The 23,876-nt window shown below is 40.0% G+C and overlaps 1 protein-coding gene across 4 annotated transcripts in view; it reads right to left on the bottom strand.

Annotated features, from left to right (window-relative positions):
• Positions 1 to 23,876, bottom strand: part of cacnb1 (calcium channel, voltage-dependent, beta 1 subunit) — a 39,572-nt gene that overhangs the window by 2,526 nt on the left and 13,170 nt on the right. For 3 of the 4 annotated variants that reach the window (XM_063472291.1, XM_063472292.1, XM_063472293.1), the window contains 11 exons: positions 15,059 to 15,178; positions 14,754 to 14,876; positions 13,712 to 13,848; positions 13,154 to 13,221; positions 11,421 to 11,449; positions 8,018 to 8,098; positions 7,879 to 7,937; positions 6,419 to 6,528; positions 2,940 to 3,091; positions 2,713 to 2,808; positions 916 to 1,101 (listed from right to left, as the gene is read on the bottom strand). In XM_063472291.1, the coding sequence (XP_063328361.1) occupies positions 916 to 1,101; positions 2,713 to 2,808; positions 2,940 to 3,091; positions 6,419 to 6,528; positions 7,879 to 7,937; positions 8,018 to 8,098; positions 11,421 to 11,449; positions 13,154 to 13,221; positions 13,712 to 13,848; positions 14,754 to 14,876; positions 15,059 to 15,178 (1,161 nt within the window). Of the gene's footprint in view, positions 1 to 915; positions 1,102 to 2,712; positions 2,809 to 2,939; positions 3,092 to 6,418; positions 6,529 to 7,878; positions 7,938 to 8,017; positions 8,099 to 11,420; positions 11,450 to 11,918; positions 12,080 to 13,153; positions 13,222 to 13,711; positions 13,849 to 14,753; positions 14,877 to 15,058; positions 15,179 to 23,876 lie in introns of all 4 variants that reach the window. The other variant, XM_063472294.1, reaches the window with a different exon arrangement.

Here is a 23,876-nt window from a genome sequence, read left to right as displayed (position 1 = left end):
AATTCAATCCAGTTTGAAGTGCAGCTGAATCTTTTTTTTTTTTTATATATATACTTTTCATTCATTTTTGTCAAGGATCCCTGCATAATTGTGTCCATTCGGTGCAAGACTGTCGCTTGTGTGCCATGTAATTAATCTGACAGCATGCAGCGCATGTTAGCTGATAAGGAGCCAGTAGCGACTGAAGAACAGAATGAAAACTGATTAGTATTTTGCTCTCACTCTTAAGATAAATTGATTAAACCGGACAGAGTGTTAGCAACAGCCTCCACCAAACTAAGCGTTTCTATTTGAAGAGGCGGACATGACTTGCTGTTTTCAGGGGTGGTACCATGGCAACAGAGAGGAGGACAGCAAACTGGATTTCAGCCTCTAGAAGCGCTGAAGAAAAGGAGGCCACAGAGCTGCAGAGGGCAGGGTGGGGGCAGCAGACGCTATTTTACTTCTGATTACAGTAAAATAGAAGGGATTGTGGGGGCAGAGGTACCTTATGAGGTTATCCCTTGAGTCCAGTGTGCTTTCAGCTGAGCTGTTTTCACAGTTTTAAACAGTGCACAGAAGGAAAAGCTGACCTGCTAACATGCAGACTACATCATTTTTACTCGTAGGTGTTCTTAGGCTAGCTGTTCATGTGTGGAAAATTGGATCCTTGTTGGTTCATTTGGGTGTTAATTTCTTGCACAGATGTATCTGCGGTTTCCTATATACAGCATAAACAGGCTATTACTGCACTCCTACTCCAGGGTAAAAAGAACAGGCTGCTCAGTTTGGGTTGAGTTGCCGGAGTCGCCCCCCACCCCCCTGTGCTACTGGACTTCAGAGAGCATGTTCTTCCTCTTTCCCCTCAGTGGCTACAGTGCCGTCCATGTCAGGCCACGGATCCATATTTCTGCGCAGGGAGGTGAGGACCTGTACCTGTAGGTTGGAGACGGGCTCTGGGGAGGCAGCCAGGGCTGCCGTAGCCATGGTACGATTCAGCAGAGGGTTGGGAGGGTTGCTGCTTGGAGGGTGTGTCGCCTTCCAGTAGGCTTCAAGGTAGTCAGCCAGGTGTTCGCAGGCATCCTCCAGCTGGTTCTCATCCAGGATGATGTCAAATAATTCCTGCAACACAAAACAGCTCTTCATTTATTTTACTGTACCAAAGTGAATTTTCCTTCTGTCTTTACGTGAATTCTAGTAACAGCCAATTGTTTTATCATAAAACCATCTGAGGCTAACCCAACAAAAGAGTCAGGCATTTAAAAAAAAGGTATTAAAAAGCAGATTCACAGTTTGCTGGAAAAAACTGTTTATATCTAGCTATCCCTTTCATAACAGCTGTATGGTATTTTATTTTATTTTATTTTATTGAAGTCACTGTTCCCCCTCACCTGAATTCTAATGGTGAAGTTCGGCTGTAAGTTACACTAATTCATACAGTTTGATAATGAAAAACTTAAACAACCATATCTCTGATCAGTTATTTCAGTGAGAGTTCAACCGAATGTAGTTATTCGGTTCGCTGCAGTTGAGTGCTTCTGCAGAAATCATGGCAACCAGCATCACAGGGGAAGACATTGAATGATGTGGCCTATGAAGGTCAGACTTTTCAACTTTTCTTTAAACCTAGGTAGCATGTGCAGCTAGTTTTAAAGCAAGACCCTACTTAAAAATTGCAAAAGGAGCGGAAATACGTTGTGGATATGTGAGCTCACAGTCAACATGAGTTCATTAAGCCACTTCTGCACCTAAAGAAAATGCCTCTCCGTCTGTCTTCTGTTTTGCCTCTGAATTCTACAAGATATTTTTGGCATTTTTATAACTGTACCTAATTGGTTTTTTTTTTTATAAATATGCAAACACCACACACTCACATCCAACCTAGAGTAAGTTAGGTGTCACCAATTAATTTAACAAGCATGTATTTGTATTGTTAGAGGATGCAGAGAACATGGAAACGCCAAACAAAAAGGCAAAGCTGTGAGGCAGCACTGCTGACTACTAAACTGATATGGAGGTGGACAGAACTCAAAATGCATTGTCCTAAACCAATGGCTGACACAACAGCCATATACAGACTACGGTCTCTATGCTCCTCCACACACAGCGACAGGGAACCAGCTGGGATGACGACTAAATATTACTCAAGACAGAACGATCAGGTTTATCGTAAAAGCATAACAGGCAGCCTGTTAAGGACCGATTCTATAGCTCTGTGCCAAAAATGTATCATTTGTTAGCAAAGCCTGAGAGTAGATCATTTATTGCTCTGTAAAATCATGTCAAAGCCCGCTCATGTAAAGATAGATGCATAAGTGGTATTCTGTAAAACCGGAAAGTACTGTGATACAAAGTTTTACATCTTTTCCTGAAATCCATCCAAGTAGGTTTTATGCCTAAACCCCCAAAAACTGTGATGGAAAAAGCACTTGCCAAGTGGTTGCTCATAAGGTGTAGTCTGATTGTTATTTTTATAGGGCCCCCACTAAGAATAAAAGCAGCCGTTGTTGTGACGTGGGGCAGTATAAATAAAATTGAATTAAACTGAATCGAGGGTCTCGAACCTGTCTTCTTTCAGCTGTTAATCGTCAGATACCATTGGAAAATAATCCCAAAGGGGTACTTGATGAGTTCAAATTCATTAGACTGGGTGAAATTTGACTGAGTGTCAGGGTGTGATGAGCCAGGGATGAGAATATGTTAAAAAAGCTCAAGTCGCAAAGCAAAACTCACGGGTGGGCACTGAGCCAGCTTGTCTGCTGCAACCATCTGGACATTTAAGTGTTTAGCCTGGGACTTCCCTCTGGATTTAATGAGCCTCTGGAGAACCTGCAGGGAGATAGCAGAGCACCGTGTCTACTGAAACAATATTTACTGCTATCAGAATCAGAAGACGGTAGAGTCATTCCAAAATTAAGAGTATGAAAATCGGTTTAAACGAATAAATGAAACAGGCATACCTTAGGGGAAGCTATTTTGATATAAACAATGATGGGAGCCAGGGAAGTCTTAGCCAGTTGAGAGGGGTGGTTAATGGTGTCGGCATCCAAAGCAACAAGCTGGAGAGTTCGGGCCAGCTCGAAGATACGCTCGATCTCACTCTGCACCTCAGCTGAAGGCCCAGGAAACAGACAAGACACGTGAATACAGTGAGACAAGAAAACAGACACATTATCTCTGTTTGAGGAGTTAAAGCACTGCATGTGAGCCAATCTTCCTTAACTTTGTGCACAAGTACATAACAGACGTGTTAGTTCTTACTCATGCATGTCGGAGTTAAGAGGAAAACAAAACAGCTCCAAGCGTATGAATCAGATCGGACCACAGTTAAAAGTTCCATTTATGCACAGCTAAATGGAGCGCTCCAACATCCTCATTCTCCTGCCCCCTCCTGACATTTCAGACATGTATTTAATGCTTCTCTTTTTTTTTTAAAAGGTGCAGAGGAAGGAGGCACTTAAGAATGAGATGCCTGTGGTACTTGAAATAACTTACAATAAGGGCACAATTTCTCACCATGTAACTAAAACAGAAACATCAACGACGAAAAACCAACCAAACAAACAAAAAAACCAACCTCATTAAATAGATGAAGTGGAACATTAGTTGTTTTGTTAGCACTAATAGGCACAGCGGTAATTATACTATCAGGTGCACCACTCAAGGCTGTAGAATGCTGAACGTTGTGTTCATTGTTCCTCAACAGCAGCCTATAAAAGCTGGTTATTTAGCATTTCGAAGACAGCTCCACCTTTTTATCAGCCTGTCGACGTGTAAGGAGCGAGATTAAAACAGAAAACCAGAATGTTCCTCGTCTGTCTGGTCAACCCTCAGCGCCTCCGAGGTGTGTGTGCGCTGCCAACCCAAGCGGCAAAGAGAGATAACAGGGGCAAGGCAATCTGCACAGAGACGTGGCCCGCACATTTCAGCAGCCTCCAGAGGGCTAAAGGATAGAGAATTAAAGTCGGAGGCGAAACGGGGTCTCTGCAGAATGACAAGAGACGTGAACTTTTAACTTGTACAAAGAAACAGCAGCCAAGGTTTCCATTAACCTCGACAAAGCCTTCTGCGAATTTGGATTTAACTTCAGAGAGACATTTGCTCCCCCGTGATGACAAGACTGAATTTAAAAGGCAAGGTCCAGCTGCAATAGATGCTATCCTTGGGTATGACTGAAGATAAACAGCATTATGAGTCACAACATAAGGGTGACAGCAGGATGGGAGAGTATCGTCTTCCCTCTCTGCTACCAGCCGCTCTGCTGCCCTCCCACGGATCTCTTCCTGCTTGGGTTTTGTAATTGGTTTCTTTTTGTTAAGAGACTACAGGCTGTCACACAGAAGTATGAGGAACAGAGAAACTGACAGGCAAGCAGACAGGCAGACAACGATGTATGAGCAGATGATGAATATAGTTAGAAGAAAAAGGGGAGGGGAAGGAAAGAGAAAGAGATGCTTCATTGTTTTGTTGCGGGAAGAGCATACGTACCCAGTACGTCTGAATCAAAAGACAGAGGAGGAAGAGGATGGGTGGTGGGAGAGAAAGGGGGGAGGATGGGTGTAGACAGGATGAAGAGAGAGAGGAGGCCAGATCAGACTCAGGCAATCAGAGCAGGTGTAAAAGGAAAATAAGTGACAGTCTCGTGTCTTTGGATGATACACCTCAAACTTGAAACTGAAGTACATTAACTGCTAGAACTGATCATTAGTAATTAACTAACCTAAAATATTCAGATTTATCATGTATACATTTGAAAGAAAATTCCTCCATGTGATGTCACTGTTAACCACACCTCTGACGACACAGATGCTGAAATAGTCCAACTTTTATAGTGTTTTTTTTCTCAAACAGCTTCATTTTGTGCTTGAATACAGACAGTATGCTATTTTACACATATTCTTAATGTGTAAAGCTTAAAAGATATTAAGTCTGATAACTTTCTACATTTGTCTTCTTATTAAGAAGTCGAATAAAAAGACTAAACCCAGCCATAGACTGATACCAATTTTAAAAAATCTATCGTTGTCTAAAAAATATAAGTTATAGCTCACCCCATAATCAAATATATTAACTTGTGCAGTGCCTGTAGTGCTTTTTATTTATCTAGGCCATTTCTCTGTGAGCTCCTCAGATTTCAAGATACCAGCCCTTGTGTGTGATGCTTACCTGTTATCTCCAAGGTAAATTGGCCATAGGTATGAGGGTGAATGATTGTTTTTTCTCTGTGTCAACCTTATGACAGACTGGCACCTTATTCAGTTGCCCTATGACAGCTGGGATATGCTCTAACCCCCCATGACCTTGATTTGGATAAGTGGCAGATGGATGAACGGATAGAAGTTCTAAAAAATGCTGAAAAGCCCAATGATCATATGACACCGTATGAGCAAGCATTTAGTGACAGCGGAGAGTAAGAACTCCTGTTTAACAAGAAGAGGCCTCAAGCAGAACCAGGCTCAGAGAGGGGCAGCCATTGGCAGTTGGCATTTGTTTGTGCACAGCTTGTTCAAGGCACCGGCGGGATTTCAGTCAGGTGGAGGTCTGGACTCTGACTGGGCCACTGCAACACTTTTATGCCTTTTCGGTCATTCTGTTGCATGACCTGATTTTGGCCAACCGTTAGCTGACGGCAGATGGCTTCACATTTGACTCTAGACTTCATGATCGATTCAATCACTGCCACCACTGGTGCTTATGGATTTGATTAGCAGGATCTGGCAGCTACTTTCCCTCTTAAGTCCTACGGAAGCAGTATTTTCACATGACTGTAGATAAAACTGCTTATAACAAGACTTCTGGACATATTTTGAGAACTGGGTCATGATTGAGGGAAATTTAAGCTGAGTGCCATCTAGTCTCATTATATGCAAGCGAGGGCAGACACCTTTAAAATCTTAAAAACTGGCAAATCACCATAACAACCTAGATGAATAATTGGCACTACGGACAAGAGGAAAATATGTAAATGTGATTTTGGGGTCAGTCATCCCTTTAATAATTCATAAGTCAGCTTGTGGGAGATATGACCACACACAGAAACACACTGTCTTTTTGATCAGTTCAACATTCCCTGTGTGGCTGATATAAAATAGCAAATGCAATGTTTCTCCTGTTTTAGCAACATTTGCTAAAAATGTAATTTCCCAGCTGCTGTTGAGTATTTAAAAAAACAACAACAACGCAATATTAATGGACTCTTGTCTGTCTAAATAAAAGAGAGACACACTTAAAGAAATATAGATATGAAGGACAGTGAAAGATGTTCAGTAACATGATGTGATGAACAAAAATACATTACACTAATATTCTCCGTAAACTTTAATTTGTCAGCTGTTGAAATAGTAAAAATAAAATCCTAATTGTCATGACCTGTCTGCGTTGCTTTTCTCAGTGTGATTCTGCCCGTTGTGGTTTGCGGATAACAAAAGCGTCCTCTTACCCAGGCTCGAGCGGGTACTGGAGCGCTCAATGATAGTGTGTTTGCTCGGGTTGTTGAGGACTGAACGTTTGGCCAGAGAGATGTCTGCTGTCACCCGTGTGATGGATATCCTGAAACAGAGAGCCAGCACATTACTGGGTCATTAAAAAGAAACCTATTAAATTTAGAGTCTATCATGGCTGCAAGGGTGTGTCCAGAGGGGGGAGGGGCATGGAGTGACACAAAAATATGATTGGCCTCCCTTTGTACCCCCAACTAGACTAGAGTACTGTTCATCTTACAATCCTCAATATCAGTGGATGAAGGCATAAATAGGACGTCTAAAGTAACTAAGAACACTTACTCATATACAGTTTTACTGTACTTTTATTTTATTTAAGTAATTATGTTACAGTGCTTTCCACCTCTAATGCTGATCTCTGTAATCCATCTCAGGCTATAACATTTAAGGGATATACACCTTAATGAATCAATATTATGATCCAGTAATGTCATATACACTGATGGGCCACTTTATTAGGTACAACTGTTCAACTGCTCATTAATCAACGTATCTAATCGGAGTGTTTTAGGCATGTAGACGGTCAGGATGACCTACTAAAGTTCAAGCTAAGCATCAGAATGGTGATGAAAGGTGATTTAGGTGATTTTGAATGTGGCATGATTGTTGATGCCATACAGGCTGGTCTGATTATTTCAGAAACTGCTAATCTACAGGATCTGCTGGGATTTCCCCACACAACCATCTCTCGGGGTTACAAAGAATGGTCCAAAAAAGAAGGTCCAATGGTCCAAAAAAGAAGAAATATCCAGTATATTGTCTTGGTACAAATGCCTCGCTGATGTCAGAGGTCAGAGGAGAATGACAAGACTGCTTCAAGCTGTAACCTGAGGTAAGTAAAGGCAACAGTAATTCAAATAACCCCTTGTTAAAATCAATGTTTGCAGAAAAGTATCTCTGAATCACAACATGTTGAACATTGAAGCAGAAGGGTTACAGCAGCAGAAGACCACACCGGGTGCCACTCTTGTCAGCTAAGAACTAGAAACTGAGGCTATAAATGGACAACAGAATATTCAGGGAAAAAAGTTGCGTGGTCTTACTGAATTTCAATTTGTGCTGTGAAATTTGGATGGTAGGGTCAGAATTTGATGTAAAAAACAAAACAAATAAAGCACAAATACAAACAAACAGCCTTCACAGTCATCAGATCTCTGCCCAATAGGGCATCTTTGGGGCGTGCTGGAACTGGTTTCATGTTAATCTGGACCAAAATCTCTGAGCAATATTTCCAGCACATTGTTAAATAAATGCCATGAAGACTTGAGGAAGTTATCGGGTGCAAACTGGTTAAAGGGCTGGACAAGATGTACCTAATGAAGTGGCCGGCAAGTGTATATAAGTATGGATAATCATTAAAAAACAAAAATCCTGGATGGGTGTAAGCCTCCATTCTTACCTGCCCTCAAACTTGTGTTTCAGGAAGTCAAAAAGTGCTTTCTGCATCATGTCCGTCACCTAGAAAAACACCAGACATCAGAAACAAGTAATATTTAATAGTAATATCCAATGAAAGTAGAAATTACAAGCCTCCTTACTTCATAGCCTTTGAGTGAAGGTCCGACCAGGACGATGGGCCTCATGGAGGGAACCACGTCGTAAGGGGGGACATGCTCCATCTGAGCACGGACAACACAGCACGTGAGTTGGTGTCACGTTATCACGTTTGAACATACACTCAGCACATTTCCAAAGACCTTAGAAGACCTGCAGTCACAGGGTTATACTCACACACAAATCAACATTAACTTGACACAAAACAGCCCCGCCCACTCCCCATAAACCCTCCTTCTCTTCTGTGAGCAGTCAGATTGATAGATGGAGAGTTCCAGAAGTTTGGAGTCCATTTGCGTTATTGAGTGTCTATGAATGTTCAGGGTCAGGGATCAATTTCTCACCGAAAGCCCTGGCTTCTACTTCTCAGTCTGCAGTCTCACATAATTAAAGTGCCCGTAATTAACCCAGACGCCAGGTTGTCAGGAGAAATCTCATGACTGCGTGACAGCTCTTAAGACAAACGTCATCCTTTGCAGCTCTTTCTTTTCCTTCTGCACTGTCACATAATTACTGCAAGGTATTGTTTGCAGTACGAGTAGTATTTTACAGTAAAAAAATCAAATTTCTTATATTTAAAGAAAGCTCTTAGTAAGGTATCCATTCATTATGTAATCTAAATGTCTTAAAATAAATAAATAAAGTAAAAACAACTAAAACTAAAAAATCAGTGTAGCATTTATAATCAAATTTCCACCTGCATTGTTGAACTTTAGGCTCATTTGTAAATTATCAACTGATCCATTAGTTTCTGTCCTCTGTTAGTGAGAAATGGATGGAAGGAGTCACATGTCCGATATACTCTGACAATGAAACTGGATGCTTTTTTTTTTTTTTTTAACCTTTTCTACATTTGTACTCCAAGCACGCCCCCGCCCCTGTGCATGCTGTACAGCACTTCAGGCAAGAGAAAGTGCTGGAGTGTCCCGCGCTTCTACATTACATTACATAAAGCAGAACAACGGAAGCTCATTTCACCCAATTTGTATTCACAGAAGCTAAAAATACATATTATAAAAGCTTTCAAATGGCTCTTGTCTATAAAGGGGCAGAGCTGGAGCCCTGAACATCACAACACTACTCATTCGTTCGGGAAAAACAGGAGCGCAGCGAACAATTTAGCACGGGGAGGAATGACATGCGGTTTATTGTTCTTCTCCAATCACACGTTATACAGTTCCAGCGTGTAGATATTCGGTTTCACAGTTTCATGTTTATACAACAGAAAATTTTTTTAATTTATATGCAATACTTTTCAAAAATGATGCAAAGGATGGCTGTGAATTTCCATCAGGTATCACGCAGAAAACTTGTGTGAGCTCTCGTAGACGAAAGATTAAACTGGAAAACTCTGATGATTACACGTATAATGTTGAAATCAAATTACCCGATTTACCCATCCTTTCATTGAACTTCATGTTAGATATGCAGTTTTCCTTATACCATATAGCAATAATAAGTAATTATATTATGATGACACTGATTCAGCTCCAGAATTGGATGGGAATGGAAGAATTGATGGGTATTAATCCTGGTTTCATTTTTAACTACTGTAACAAAGAAATTTCACAGCTTTGGCGTAAATAAAATATATCTTATTTATATTCAATGATCTTACATTTGCTTCTGCATATCCATCATGTCTGCTAATCCAGTTTAAGAGCCATGGAAGGACTGGAGCTTATCCCAGCTGTCAGAGGGTGAAAGGTGGCGTATAAACTGGATAGCTTTCCCAGTCTATTGTGGGGGCCGAGCCATATTTGTTTAGGTTTCAAACATGAATTGAAAGAAAGAACTTAAAGTATTTTAGTCAGCCAGAGAGAAAATGAATCCCATTTGCATTATTTTCATGTCACAATCTCAGTTTTTTTTGTTGTTGATATCATTCAATTTTGGCCCCCTTCCCTTTCTTCTTGTGATTATAGTAGTAGTAGTAGTGTAGCTTGAGGATTCCCTCACTTGCTTTCTCCTGTCTGTATATCAGTACCTGTTACTTGTTTTCCCCAGTTGTCATTTCCTCTTTTACTTTAAAGGTGGTTCTTCTTCTAGTTTTACTTCCCTTTTCTTTTCATAACTCATACTTTAAAGAAAAGCAAGCTTATGGTCTTTAGGAAATAAATCTTATTTTCTTATGACCTTTACTAAAGACATAGCCAGTATAACCAGTTTTCTCAATTTTACTCCTTGAATAAAGTCAAACTCCCTTCAATTCCCATCACTTCATTGCTTCAGCTGTGGGTTTAACACTTTGCTATTGTAAATATGAAACATTTTAGCATCCTATAGTACAAAATGAAATATTTATATAAAAACTTTTACACAAAATGTTTCACTTTGGCACTTTTGTTGATCGTCATGGTATGATGATGCATTGCTATGAATTCTGGGAGAGCTTATCTTCTTTCCTTGTCCAATATATCTGCTGCTAAAAGAGGTAATAAAGTAAGTACTGAACTACCTTTTCTTAGTATACAAAGAAGATGAACAGATGTTACTACGGCTGTTATGTAGATACTTCACTCAGTTAATAACCTTGAAACTGACCATATGACTGCAACCACAGTTGCCTCTTTCCCTTTGTCCTCAGAGCAGATGTCTGATGTCTGATCATGTTTTCTCTCCTGTTTGTTTTCCCTAGCTGTCTAGCTAAACTCCTCATTTTTGTGTTTTACTCTTGTGAATATAGTGTTTCTGGCTCCCCCCCTAGGTTAATAATAATAAGCTATAATAATGTCTTTTCTCTTCAGTGAGTGGGATGTTTGATTAAACCTTTCAGGCTTCTTTTCTCTCCTGCTCTGTAGTTATTTCATTTATTAGTGTGCAATTTCCATTTTTTAATTGAAATGACTGGGAGTTACAAATGTCCTAAAGTGGGCTAAAAGTGCATAATAAATAAATAAATTGCTAATAATATGTCGTGAAATGTTTTAAAATTTTAAAACTTATGAGATATTGCTGTGATAAGTATTGCTGTGCGAATGGTGTTGCTTGTATTTCTTACTCCTACCGCAACAGCCTTCAGCCTTTACGTGTGATTGAAATTGTGCTGAAAAGCATAAAAACAGCTGATTGTGGGCCACTGTGACTCAAATCAGCCATCACAAATGAAAATGAAAGCATGTCACGACGCATTATAGCCACGCGCTGACTAACAGGGTCTGGGACGGCTCTGCACCTGCATCTGCACACTAACAGCTGTGATACACGCTCTGAGGAAATGACAGAAGTGTCACCACAATTTACAAATGATCCAGTGAATATTTTTGCGCTAACGAGCATCAGAAGTGATACACAGAATAAAAAGAGGAGACAACAAACAGAAGACGAGGAGATGGAGGAAAAAAGACGAAATGCTAGAGGTTAGTCTTGAAGACAAGCCACACTCACCGACTTCTGTTTCTGTTTAGCCGGGCCACCTATAGTATCAATCCACACAAAAGCCAGAGGAGACAAAAAAAGCACAAAACACAAGAGGACATTTAGTTATTAACAGGTTTGGATTAGAGGGGTGGGGGAATTGGGAGAGGAGCTGTTTGTTGATTAAAGCTGAGTTTACACTGACTGCCTCCACTGTGAATTCATTTTCAAACAGATTCAGACTGATATCCAGCAGCAGCCATTTCAGAGAGGATCAGTTAGTTCAACGCCTCTCCCAGCTCAACAAACACAGAAACGCACATCCAAACATATCAGTGTAACCGTGGGAGCCTGAGGGGCCAAACAGTGTTAGATTTTGGATCTATAGCAGCAGCAGGGACGGATCAGTTATGAGAGGTTAGTGAGAGATGTAGAGTGGAAGAAGGAGAGCTTAAACCTGGATATCTTGGAGGAAAGGGGGGCAAATGCAGGACGGAGCAGAGAGATCACCTGGCCCTATAATGTTACCTTCTTAAAGAAGGGCAGTCGGTGGATGTTGGCCTGGGGGGATGTTACGCTGCCTGACATGCTCTTGGAAGAGCGAGGGTCACCCTGGGACTCAGGGGCCTCCTCAGCCTCCAGGTCGAGGGGGTCAACGTCAAAGGCCACTGTGGACATGTCCACGTGAGCTGATGATGGGAAGGGTGGACGTTGGAGAGACGGAACAAAAGAACAGGAGAAAGAGGAGAAAGCAAGATGAGGTGGAGTGAAAAGGGATGAGAGCAGAGAGAATAGCAGAAGGGAGAAAAGGCAAGAGGGGGAAGAATAAAGTGTGAGATGCATCCAGAGAGAGGCAAGAGATGGCACAGAGACTGGAAAAAAGTGACACAGAGTATGATTTAAACTGGAAATGACACTTACAAGAGTCTTAAAAAGAACACACCACAATTTTATGAGGCAGAGCACAGACAGTGAATTTGGTGCGACGAGAAAGAAACAAAACCTGAAGTAAAGATGTGAACGAACCGTTGAGAAGGATGGCTGCAGCGGGAACTGGAAAAAGGTACAGGTAGGAAAGAAGGAATCAAGCAAAGAGGGAAGTTTGGGGTGGAGACAGGGTGTGTGTTGCTATAGGGATGAGGGAGGGTGAATGGGGCCTTGCAGGTGTCTTGTTTTAAAGGTATATATTGGGAGGGTTGAGTAATTGTAACAAAATTGTACAAAAGTAGCAAAATCCACTTACTAGCTCATTAAAATGTGTGTATATATCTAAGTCTCTCTCTAGTATATCTCGAATCTATGTCAAATTCTGACTTTGAGTCAGAACAACAACTTAGGATGTACAAGGTGTGTTAGAGAGATGATTTTTCTGTTACACAGATATGCAAAGCCTTTTAAAGTCAATCAAGAGATGTTTATGTTTACCCATTTCCTCCACCGTCTCTCCTTCTCTCTGTCAGCCAGACATACTTAACAAGTTTAATGAGTGAAGTTCATTTTCGGCTCTATTTCAGTCCCGTCTTGTGTGCTAATGACAGACCTCCTAAGACCTTTCTCGCTTCACACAGCAACCCACTGAGACACGCTGTGATTCATCATCATGCCTGACTAACTAGCCAATTAAAATATTCATCTAAATATCAGGCGCCCGTCTCTTCTTGCTATCTCTCTCGCTCTCTCTCACCCTTTCAGGTGCCCACACAAACGCACACACACAGACAGGCACTATGTTTCCACGTGACAGCGCGACCTTGTGACCTTACCTGTTCCAGGTGGAGTAGGCCTGCGGGTTCCCGTGGCAACATCAAGACTAGAACTTCCTCCAGATTTACTGAAATACAGAAAAACGGGCACAAATCATAGCTTGGAGAACGATACATGATTCTTTTTGATTTAATTTTTATTTTCTACCTTAAACAAAGAAGAAGACACAAATTGTTACATATAATGATGCGAATGTAAACATTAAAAAACGAAGAGAACACGTGGAAAACTGCTTAAATTACCTGCTGACTGTGCAGAAGTTCATATTCAACTAATATGTATACTAAAATCTGTTTCAGCATTGACATTTAAATAGTTCAGTATTTAACATTCCTCTACTGCATGTGTAAATACAGAGACTATAGAGACTTTTGTACATACTATACTATAGATGCACTGAGGAACAGAGTGACTCACAGCAGTGCTTTTGTCTATTTCAGTATGTTTTACATTGCCAGTGAGTCCTGTGTGACTCATGTGTGACCTGTTTTAAAGAGTGGGGTTCTTGTTTGTGCTGCTGATAACGCAGACACAGAGAGCTCGCTCTTCATTGTTACCTGGAGCTGAGTCGGTTTTGCCTCATCCTCTGCTCCTGCAGCAGACGGGTGTTCTCCAGTTTGACCGGGCTGGGAATGAAGCCCACCTCACAGCCCTCTTTCACCAGACGCCCGATCCACCAGTCATTGTTGTACTTCTGTATTCAGAACAGACAGGCATCAGAGGGCAATGCAGCATTTTATACACATATATTTTACCATTTGACCCTTATTTTCTGCCATGGATATATTAAACATAAGAATCCACCATTGTACAAACATGGCTAAAGTTTCAAACCTTCTTAATGCCGGGGGAGGACTATTGAAGAAATGGCTTAAGGAGAGAGCAGCCTTAAAAGGAGAGGAGTTAAAGTGTCTCATCTCAAACAGAAGAGGGCCTGCACCAAGGTCCAATATAAGCTAAATAAGGCTTAATTTAAACTGTGAATCATCACTACTCCAGTAGAGCACAAGAGCATTTCTGCAGCCAGAAATCTTTCCCAAATAGGGCTGCATTAAAACTTTTGCTATTTAAAACTTTTTGGTTATGATTCTTAAGATTTTATATGGAACTTTACACTAAATATAAACTGTATGACAAGCTAAATGACAGCCCAAACTTGGTAAAAACGCACAATTCCGTATCTTGAGTCACTCAAAGTATTAAAGAGTATTAAACAAATCAGAGCACTACTTTTATTTAGCAAATATTTTCCCATTTTTTCCCAAATTTGGATCACCTATTTCTCACTGCACTGCAGCTTGTATTGCTGCTAACTCCCACTCATGGCCTGGCTAGGCTTTACAAAAGAAGGAGGCAGTGCAATAAGTTGTATCATGATCGCTCATTGGTTTCCCACCCACCACCACTGACAGTTTTTGGATGGGGCCAATATGCTACTGGCATTCTTTTCCCAATACCATCCAAAATCCAAAATATCCTCACTCGAACTCAAAAGCATTAACTTTAGTTAACGTTGGTGCTCTAAGCCACAGACATGTCTCTCAGTGTGAAAAATGTACTGAAATGACTCTATAATAAGAGAATGAAATAAGTTCAAACCTCTTTAATGTGCAAGAAGTCTTTGGCTTCAAAGGAGATGGCCATGCCCTGCACAGGAACATCATCATTGGGGCCTGGGTTGTAACCAACATTTGTACGCACAGCAAATGCCACTGGTTTGGTCTGGAGCCAAGATGGGAGAAAAGGTATTAGTATGCACAGAGCAGCTCACTAAATCGCACTTTAGAGCTGCCTGATACAGCTGAAGAGATATAACTGTGTCCAAACACTTAATCACGTGACAGTTACTCAATAAGGATGAGCACACAGCATAAGAGATGGATGTGGAAGGCTTGATCTCTGACCTTTGCTTTCTCGAGTGTGGCGAGAGCCTGTCTGTCGGCCTCCTTCCTCAGAGCCTCAGGGTCCTCCTCCAGGGACACGTCCGAGTCCGACGGTCGGCTGGTGTAGGAGTCTGCAGAGCCCTGAAATGCACAAAGAGTTCATATAACGAAAGCAGAGTTAGACCAAATGAGCATGAGGTTTGCAGTCTAACTGATGAATTGCATGCCCATCAGTCCACTTGTGTTGCAATTTAAATCCAGGCATGTATCTTTCAGCTGCTCCTCAATATGAAGAGTAAAGGTTGCAGCCTGTTTTTTTTAATATCCTGAGATTATAATATCAAGACTACCTTGTGAAGTGCAACCTAAATAAACACAAAGAGAACCCTGCCCATCACACTGCATGAAGCTGACTCTGTGTTATTCGAGGTTGGAAGGATGCATAACATTTTCATTTGCCGACACTTCCACCGCAGTATCGAGAGCGGCCGGGGTGTTAAATCTTATTTTTTGCACAGGCACAATAGATTCAGCGTGTGTGGGTGTGTCAAGTACAGACAGAAAGATGTGGAGAGGGAAAAAAAATGGCTCGAGGACTGTTTATAATATCAGCGAGGATATAAATTTCTCATGAAGTGGCTACAGTTTCTAACACATCCACCACTCATGCACTGTAACTCGACTCTCTCCTGCTGACCCTTATTCAGACACCCATGCCACAATCAAAAACCCGAGCCTCCTCTGAGCCTGCAGAGTCGACCCGCTGTACTGCTCAGCAAGTCCAGCGCAGGGAGGGAGGCAGCCTGAACTTCTGAAGTGTTCGAGTGTTCAATTTATATAACAATCCCACTTGTTCTCTTGTTGCTGTTTTCGTTTTTGAGCTGACAGGCTGCCTGATGCTTTGTGGGAGGTACTGACAAAAATGCGGACAGATGAATGTTCCAGGCAGAAAAAATGAGTCACTAGGTGTGGGTTTTTAAAATAGAGGTGAGAATGAACAAAGATGACATACAGCATATGCAATGATGATGAAAAATTCCCTGCACATGTGTACTCAGACAAACAGTGAGTATAACAGATATCTTTGGACTGTGGCTGGCTATTGTTAGGAATTTCTTTCAGTATTGATGCCAATATTAGAGTTAAAGTATGTCAACAAATATATATATATATATTTTTTTTATAAATCCACAGATTGGAGAACATGAGTATACTAGCAGTGCTTCTCACTGTATAACTACACTCAGTGCATTACTGGTCAAATATTACTGTTGGCGCTGCTGTTGCTTTCTGTTTTCCATTAAGCTTAGCAACCACCAACAACACAGGACATGTGATTTATCCTAATTTTGCAAAGAAGAAAAAAGTTAAACCGTCATACCTTTACATGAAGCACTTAGCTGCTTTGTGGAGTTAATGGTAAGAAAACATTAGAAGTAACTGTGTGAGTTTATTCATCTATCTAGTTTAATCCAACCATCACATAAGCCTAAGTTAAAGTATCTTTGTATTCTCAGTGATTATGAAAAACTGTTAATGGAAATAGACCCATTAACAGCTTTACTTCAGGCTCCTGATAGCTACTGTTACATCTGTTCCATCCTGTTACTTCTTTTCCAAAACTGACACAAGGCGAATCAGGACTGTATATTGTTTAAATAAGAAAGAATGATTTTCATGTAATCAATCACTTCTGTTTCTTTTAAAATATAACTATAGATATATAAATATATATCCTAATAATAAATATAGATTTTTTTCCTGTCCTATACTGGAGGACTTCACCTGCAGGCTTTTCCCACACTTTTATAATAACTGTTCCAGTGTTTCTCCAGTGGGTCTAATAGCACACCTAGTAGTTCTTTGGAGTACAGCAGGTGGGATGTTACATTATTTTTAAAATTTAAAAATCTAGTAAAAAAAAATAATTTCCCTAAAAGAATTAAGCTGTAATTAGTTCAATTAAAATAAACATTTTGCATTCAGTATTCCAGCGGCTTATTTCCAATGCCAATCAGTGAACTGTCAGCATGTAAGTTTTATGATCATAATAATAATACATTTTATTTATAGCTGCCTTTAAAAACACCCAAGGACACTCTACAATAAATGAACAAAAACAAGTTAAAATTAGACAGTGCAAATGATCTGATTCCTCTTATTAACTACAGAACATTAATGAGTGAGTCTAAAACTCACATATTTGCTTGAGGCCTCTTATTTTGCAATGACTGTAGAAAGTGTGATGACTTCGCCCACCTCTGCAACTGAGACTCACCAATTACAGACTCACCAATGCTAATATTAATACAGCTACACTGCCATCTTAGCAGCACTGCACAATGAGAAATCACAGTTGTTTTGCTTTGGTCAGTAGGTGCATACACACATTTATTAGGTACAATTGGTAATTACCAGATTGGACTCCCTTTAGCCTTCACAACTGCCTTATTCTTTATGGCATAGATTCAACAAGGTGCCAGAAACATTCCATAAGATTTTGGATTATATGATGCTCAGCTGGTCATAAGGATTGGCCCCTTCTTGTGCAAAGAAAATTACATTACACATTAAACAACAGCCTGTTCAACTGACACAAGGCAGGATGGATCCAAACGCTCATGTGGTTTACATCAAATTCTTACCCTACAATCCAAACGCAATAACAGAATTCAGCACTCATCAGACCAGACAATGCTTTTCCAATCTTCTGTTGTCCAATTTTGGTAAATCAGTGTGAACTGTAGCCTCAGTTAAATGTTCTTAGCTGACAGGAGTGGCTTGCAGCGCATTCCTCTGCTAAGGTAGCCCATCTGTTTCAAGTTTTGATATGTTGTGCATTCAGAGACGGTGTTCTGCGTAACTTCGTTGTATAGAGAGGTTACAATGAAGTTCTGCAGGTAACAAGGCAGATATCAGAGATAGTTTCTCATTTTTGAACCATCCTTTGTAAACTCCAGAGATCCAATTCCAATCCAATCCAATTTTATTTATAAAGCACTTTAAAATACCCAGCACAGGACCAAAGTGACCAAAGAGATGGTTTATGGGAAAATCCCAGTGGATGAGCAGTTTCTGAATTACCCAGGCAGCAACAACACCAACAACCACACCACATTTAAAGTCACTTAAATCACCTTTCTTCCCTATTCTGATACTCAGTTTAAACTACTTGATAAGTAGTTGAACACATGCACCCAATAAAGGGGCCAGTGAGTGTTTTTAAAAGGGATTGCATTAAAGATTGAATGAGGAAAATATCAAAGCAGATTATCTTATCACAAGAAAGTAGGCTGGTTTGGTTTTGTGTTATGTTTTTTTTAGAAAATGAAAAGAAGACGAAGGTAGATGTTTGATTTCATATTAAAAATGAGCAGAGAAACATGACATAACCACCTCTGGTACAAAATGCAAACACTTTCTTTGAGCAGTAAATTTAGAAAATATCATCCCTGGTGGTTTACTGAATTTGCATGGTAAAAGCGAGAGTTACGGGAACCAATCAAAATGCAGGCGGTGTTATTGTTGTACAGTTCTGCAGTCACTGCAATGTGCAATCAACATTTACTTTATAATGACAAGTTAGAGCGAAAAAACCTTCTATTACAGGTTAAAAAGAAAAGTTAACATAGCAGCACCAGTGGAGCCAACACTACTGCTCTCAGAAACACAAACTGTATACTCCTAAATCTTTAATTTGTCTGTATGTTCAACAGGAATAAACAACTCATATAAATTGTAACATATCTACTCAGAGAAAGAAGCTGCTCATATGTGAAGCATCATGTGGTGGTTGAATGTTTGCACGTCCATTTACGCATGGTTAATGCTCCTCTACGCCTTTGATTAGCATTCACGTGTCTCTGTATGATCTGAAATGAAACCACACATACTAATGTTGATTCTAGCTCTGCCACCTGTCATACCGAGGCCCTCTGTGACTTGGCAACAGCACACTAAATGTAGTTCCTCCCTGTTTCCAAGGCAATGGCCAGTGACTCCTTGTGTCCTCGGGCATTTACAAGCCATCCCCACTTCCTGTTTCATTTACTCGAACATTCAAAGCGGTGCGCCCACATCCCACTCAAGTAGGAAGAATGATCCTGTGAGTGGTACGCCGCATCTAATGAGGATAGCCGCCTGTACTTAGTGACTCTGAGTCATTTTCTACACCATAGAGGTGCATCCCAATGTGAAGCCCTGCCTAAGAGAAGGTTAACAGACACTGGAAGGGAACCCAGGGGGATGTTTTTAGAGAATAAGAGCTGAAATGACGTTGGAAACTACCTGTGAATAACACGCTCAGTACAACAGGTCGGTGATGCAGCAAAATATAGAGGGAGTGGGAGGGACAAGAGATCACTATGAAGTTGTGCTTGAATAACTTGATTCATGTCACACACAGCCAGAAATAAATGTGAAGGACACAAAAGTCAATATTTTATCCCAAAAAAAGTGGAAACGAGGAGAAGAAAAAATAGAAACCACTTGATAACCTTTCTACACCTTTCTCCCGTCAATTCCATCAAAATGTGTGGACAGACTGAGCAAACAAATGAACTAATTTCCTCCACCTCCACAGTCCCCTCCCTCCCCTCCTCCTCCTTCTCGTCTCTCTCTCTGAAGTCAATGAGTTGTGTCTCTAATTTAGCTGCTTGCTTCACTTCACATACAGCTCCTGTTCAAAATAGCTACAGGCCACCTGATGGCAGAGCTGCTTTCCTATTGGCTGGGCCCTAGTAGAGACCCCAGCAGTGTCATAGTAACCATGGCTGCAGCTTATTACTGGCAGCCACAGAGCGCTGTATTGCAAAGGAGATACAGAAAGAAGATATGGGAATCAATAGTAAATGAAATGCCCTGATGTGAAATAAGAGGCAGGGAAATTGTATAAAAGCATTTCAACAGGTGATCAATGTGGTATTTTCTCACACTGGGAGACCGCAGTCTAGTCAATAGGCCTTAGTATAACATGTCAATAACTGCACCCAACAAAACATTATGGGCTTTAGGTAAGCTTTGTAAGGGATGTAGCAGATATAATATCAATGTTTTTACATGCTACAGTTTCCCACATCTAATGGATGAAATTCCAAACACTTTTGTTTACAGAAGGAGCAGATAGTGGGGAAAAAAGAAAAGAGAGGGAGGTAAAGTTCAGTAATGATCCCGAACATGAACTGTTTTCCTTCCATTTTCTGCACAGTGGCTGCCATCATGATGAATTTACACCTCCTTAGCATTGATATTGAATAAATGGAGGGGGGGAGGTAAAGAGGGAGTGCAACAAAACGTAGGGGGGTAATAGAATAAGGAGCGACGGCGGGATGGTAAAAGCAAGTGCTTTGAATAATGAGGGTTGAAAAGAATCACCCCGCAGCAAGGAAATTAGTTAATACTACAGTAAAAAAAAAGAAAAAAAAAGAGCTGTTCTTTTCATCTGAAGTAATTTATATTTGGTGGTGTTTGCTCTGTTCAGAAACCTCCTTGCCCTTTCACAGGCAAGCACTGACGGAGAGACCAGCAGCGACAAACCTGAAGTTCCTGATTGAGTTTGGCCCAGCATCAAAAGGAGGAGTTGGGTTACAAAGTGGCATGCAGCTATTCCAGGCTAAATCACATTAAAGGAGACCTCTTGTGCTCATTTCCAACTTCATGTTTATTTAATAGACACTATTAAAGCAGCTTAAAAATAACCTTTTTAGCTCCCACCCTTCAAAATGTTCGAACAGCAGGTGGGTGGGGCTTCTGTGCTTACAGCCAGAGCTGTGTGTCGGAGATGACATCATAGAGAACTACAAATGTAGTTCCATATGTTGCTTTTGAATCATTTCCCTCATGGGGACAGTTTAGTACACATCGATCTATTATGGGGTTTTTATACATTGTACGCAGGACAATGTATGTTAAATGTATGTTAAAGGAAAAAAAGAGAGGTCCCCTTTAAGTAGCATACCGTATGTGAGGTTTGCTAACTGGATGCATTGATGGGTATTACCTGACTAATCATCTGATGTGGTTTTGCACTGAGATCAGTTGATCAGCTGAGTTTTGCAGTTACTTATAATTGGGAAATAAAGTAGTAGTAGTAGCAGATATATTTTAGTAGCATGCATTAAACCTCAGCTTACAAAATGAAATTCTTCGTTTGGCATTGATATTGTATTTGTCCCCATTTTTGTTCCTACCATCTTTAGAAAAACACAGCAGATCATCAGCAGTGTTTTTCTGTTATGCAAGGCAACAGTGCAGAGGTCAAACATGTTAATTTGTGAGTATCACAAACAACAAGAACACCACAGGAGGTGTTGTCAGACTTCACAATGGGTTAGACAGAAATAATTACCTTCAGAAAGCTCACACATACTGTGATCCTCTGCCCTGGTAATTATTCAGATAAAAATGCATTCACAATTATCAGATCAGAAGATGTGTAAATTTAAAAGAAGCATGGAAAAACCACAACATTTAATATTCTTTTCCTATCCGCTTTATCTCAGTGTCTCCTCGGGGCCACAGTCATCAAAGAGTTGAGAGAAGAAGAACACAATGATACAAGTAAGAAGTCTGAGAGCCAACCAGAATGTATCAACAGTCAGCTTCACCGACTGTGTATTCATACCACATTAAGGGGGAGGTTAACTCAGTGAAGAGAGGTAGGAGGGAAGAAATGGTGAAGTGACAAAATATATGTCTCACAAACCTACTATTCACAGACCAAAGATTTCCTGGCTGAAGCTAATGGCCAGTGGCTGTAAATGGCCATGGCCCCTTCTATGTCACAGCAGTGTCATGGCAACCAGATCGACAAAGAATGGAGATTACCAGAAAGATGAGTCATGGAGTGAACTCATCAGAAATCCCCACAAACAAGCAAACGTTGGAGTGTAAAAGCAAGTGTTCTAATACTGAACTGTTTGATGGACAAAACCCTAACAAGTTTAAACATTTATGAAATCTGATTTAAAATCACATAGTATTTAAATTAGGAGGGATTATCCAACTTAAATAGAATATTGGAGTTTATCGTTATTGAAAATTTTTCTTCATTGCTTTTGAGGCGTATAAATCAAGAAAGCACAGGCTGCCAAATTCTGACTCCAATAGAGAAAAGGTTGACAACACAAGCAACACAAGCAAAAGATCAATCTCAGGACATCTGCTGTTGTGATCCTTGAGAATAAGGGAGAAGCCAAAATTAGATTTTCTGTTATACTTTCACTTATTTTACAATAGAAACAAAACCGTGATCATTATTAAAGACATTTAAACTGCCTAGAAATCTAAAAATCTAATTATTTTAAAGTATAAAGATTATTATATCTGCCTGTATACATTAGATTGGGACCAAATGTATATCGTGTACATAATGAACCAATTGTGTAAATGTAAGTAAGATGGAAAAACAAAATAATTCTAAAGACATTACTGTGCAGTGCAAAAATTCACTTGTAAAGAAATTTGTTGGTAATATGTTTACATATCACTTATTAAAGCCAGCTTTCTTCAATTAGGACTTTAAAATAAAGTTATACAAATTCTTTCTATCAGTGACCTAGAGAAAGTTATTCATGCTTTAATTACATCTGGACTGGATTATTGCAACAAATTATACGTCGGACGGAGCAAAAACAGCTGGTTCAAAATGTTGCTGCTAGCCTCCTGATAAGGACACAGAAGCGTGATCACAGTTAATTCTTAAATCGTTTCCCTGGCTTCCTGTGAAGTACAGGATTAATTTATTAAATATTGTTGCTCACATATAAGTGTTTGGCTTGCATGAGCTTGCTCCTAGTTATTTATGAGATCTTTTACAATGTCTGTGTCTCATGTTGCTCACTTAGATCTTTTTGATGAGTAGCTTCTAATAATTTTAATTTCTGAAGCTTGTACAGCTGAATACATGAATTACCATTATTATGACTCTTTTCATTGTTCTTAAAAGATTTGCATTGTTTCTATGATAATTTTACTTGCTGTGCAGCGCTTTGGACAATGTCTGTTGTGTTTAAATGTGCTAGATACAAATGTGCTACAAATTAAAGCTAATTCTTATGCAAAAGATCATAGTTTCATTAGCAGATTTTAATGAGACATATACATGCTATAATACATACAAAATACAAACATTGTGTAAGTTAATTAAATACGTTAGCAATGCAACATAAACAGCCTAAATCAAGATCAAATTTAGAAACTCCTGAGGCTCAGTCCTTAGTGCTCACATGCATATAAATGAATCAAAGTGATGACTTGTGTATCGCATGTGCGTCCCTATGTACAAAACTGCTCATTCAATTTAGACAAAATAATTTTGCAAAACAACAACACAATATATAAGTTTCATTTGTCCATCTGTCAATACTCAATTTACAGAAACGTCACAGTGGTGCCATTTATTCTTTCTACTTTCTAATATAAAAGGTTTAATACAATCATACCTGAGATCAGATAAAATGACAAATCTCAGGATTTCTTTCTAGAAAATGGAAAAATTTCAACATGTATTTTCATTCCCATATTGTTATTTACTGACAGTAGATGATCAAATGTTTGATATAAATTGATTAATAAAAAGAGGAAACATTTTTTAGCTGCAAATCATTACAAAAATATTCAACTGAAGTTTAACTCAATTATTGCCCAAAAACAACTACAAACATAATGGAAACCCACACAACAAGGACGATATCAAGTCGTAATTCTCTTAAAATAATCTGGAGTTCCAACACCAGTGATCCACAGTTCAACCGACGCCAGAGACTGAGGGACAGCAGTAAAAGAAACCCCCCTGAAATGGCCACAGTCCTGGTCTGAGAGGCAGTCCACATAGCTGCAA

This window comes from Pelmatolapia mariae, linkage group LG4 (genome assembly GCF_036321145.2).
Source record: "Pelmatolapia mariae isolate MD_Pm_ZW linkage group LG4, Pm_UMD_F_2, whole genome shotgun sequence".
Taxonomy (NCBI): Eukaryota; Metazoa; Chordata; class Actinopteri; order Cichliformes; family Cichlidae; genus Pelmatolapia; species Pelmatolapia mariae.
Note: the sequence above shows the minus strand (reverse complement) of the source record. Positions and strands in the feature narration are given on the sequence as shown.